Raw genomic sequence first — 1,515 nt, 5'->3', positions numbered from 1 at the left:
GCCCAAATACAAATATTTAAATATCAAAGACAAAATCAACAACCAAAAAAAAAAAACACCACAAAACAAAAAACATGTAAACTCACAAACCTTCTTTCTAGTCTGTTTAGGCTTCTTCTGCCTTTCTTCAAGTGACTTCAAATTTTCCTCCTCAGAGCTGCTGCATATTTTCTGTGTTGCCTGTCTCGTTTGCCTTTTTGGAGGTTGCAAATTTATTCCAGCATCTGCTGTCCAATCAGAATATTCACTTGATGAATCACTGTACATAAATCAAAATTATGAATACATAAGTTTAGAAAAGGAATAGTTTTGCTTCATGATTGAAAGATGATCATTTTGTAATCAAACAGTATTATAAATGACATTGTTTGATTTTGTTCTGACCAAAGACAAAATAAATCAATACAGAATTTTGACCATTACCTAAGTGATTTTAATGAAATGATTCTTGGATAAAGTATAATGCTTAATTTCCCATAACAGTATTTAAAATTCAAAATTCCTGTCCAAACCACAAAAACTTCTTTAAATAAAGATGTTCCTTATCCCTAGAAATGCTTAAATATAGTTGTTTTAACCCTGAAATAAATACAGATAGCCTGCCAAGATGTTGAATCTTGGATTTACAAAGAATCTTACTTTAGGGATGAGGGAACTAAATTCTATGTGCAAAAAGATATTGGTAGAGCCAGGATAACACAACAGATCTCTGGGCTTCCAACCTAGTACTCTTTTTACTATAAATACTATTTTAACTGGATTTACCAAATTTCTATAAGAACATACATAATTTCACATTAAAACCATCAAATAATTTTGACCAAATCAAAACCATTAAAACTACCTGGAGGAACTTTCACTTTGCCATTCAATAACAGGATCCTCTATAGAAGCATCACTTGTGCCAACCGTTTCATCTTCCTGGAAGAAAGAGCCAGCAATTGAGATATATGGTTATTATTAACTAGTATTAATTAGCATGTTCTATTTGTTTCATAAAACGTTTTGTATTCTTCCCTCCAAAAAAAAAGTTCTGGTTAAAATGTACATAATCATTATTCTATATAACTCACAACTAAGCCTACCAAGTATTTAAAGATTTCTAGCATCTACTATTTTATTGATATGAGGCATCTATTATTATTTCAAAGGTTCAGTAGATTCCTTAAGAATCCCAAATATAACTCTCTTAAATTTTGTTAAATTTTTTTTTTCAATTTAAGTATAGCTGATTTACAAGGTTGTGTTAGTTTCAGGTATACAACACAGTGATTCAGTTTTTTTTTTTAGTTTTCTTTTTTTTTTATTTTTTTTTATTTTTTAACCTTACAATATTGTATTGGTTTTTACCATATATCAAAATGAATCCGCCACAGGTATACATGTGTTCCCCATCCTGAACCCTCCTCCCTGCTCCCTCCCCATACCATCCCTCTGGGTTGTCCCAGTGCACCAGCCCCAAGCCTTCTGTATCGTGCATCGAACCTGGACTGGAGACTCGTTTCATACATATAC

General features: G+C 31.7%; 1 protein-coding gene across 1 annotated transcript in view; it reads right to left on the bottom strand.

Moving 5' to 3' along the window:
* The window catches only part of LOC105001556 (bromodomain and WD repeat-containing protein 3-like), a 10,091-nt gene that overhangs the window by 4,225 nt on the left and 4,351 nt on the right, over positions 1-1,515 (bottom strand). The window contains exons 2-3 of the mRNA XM_010857890.1: positions 845-921; positions 60-259 (exon numbers count right to left, since the gene is read on the bottom strand). Of these exons, the coding sequence (XP_010856192.1) occupies positions 60-259; positions 845-921 (277 nt within the window). The remainder of the gene's footprint in view (positions 1-59; positions 260-844; positions 922-1,515) is intronic.

The sequence above is a fragment of the Bison bison genome, unplaced genomic scaffold (assembly GCF_000754665.1).
Source record: "Bison bison bison isolate TAMUID 2011002044 unplaced genomic scaffold, Bison_UMD1.0 scf7180017855035, whole genome shotgun sequence".
NCBI classification, from domain to species: domain Eukaryota; kingdom Metazoa; phylum Chordata; class Mammalia; order Artiodactyla; family Bovidae; genus Bison; species Bison bison.
The sequence above is the reverse complement of the archived record's forward strand: the minus strand, read 5'-3'. Positions and strand labels throughout refer to the sequence as shown.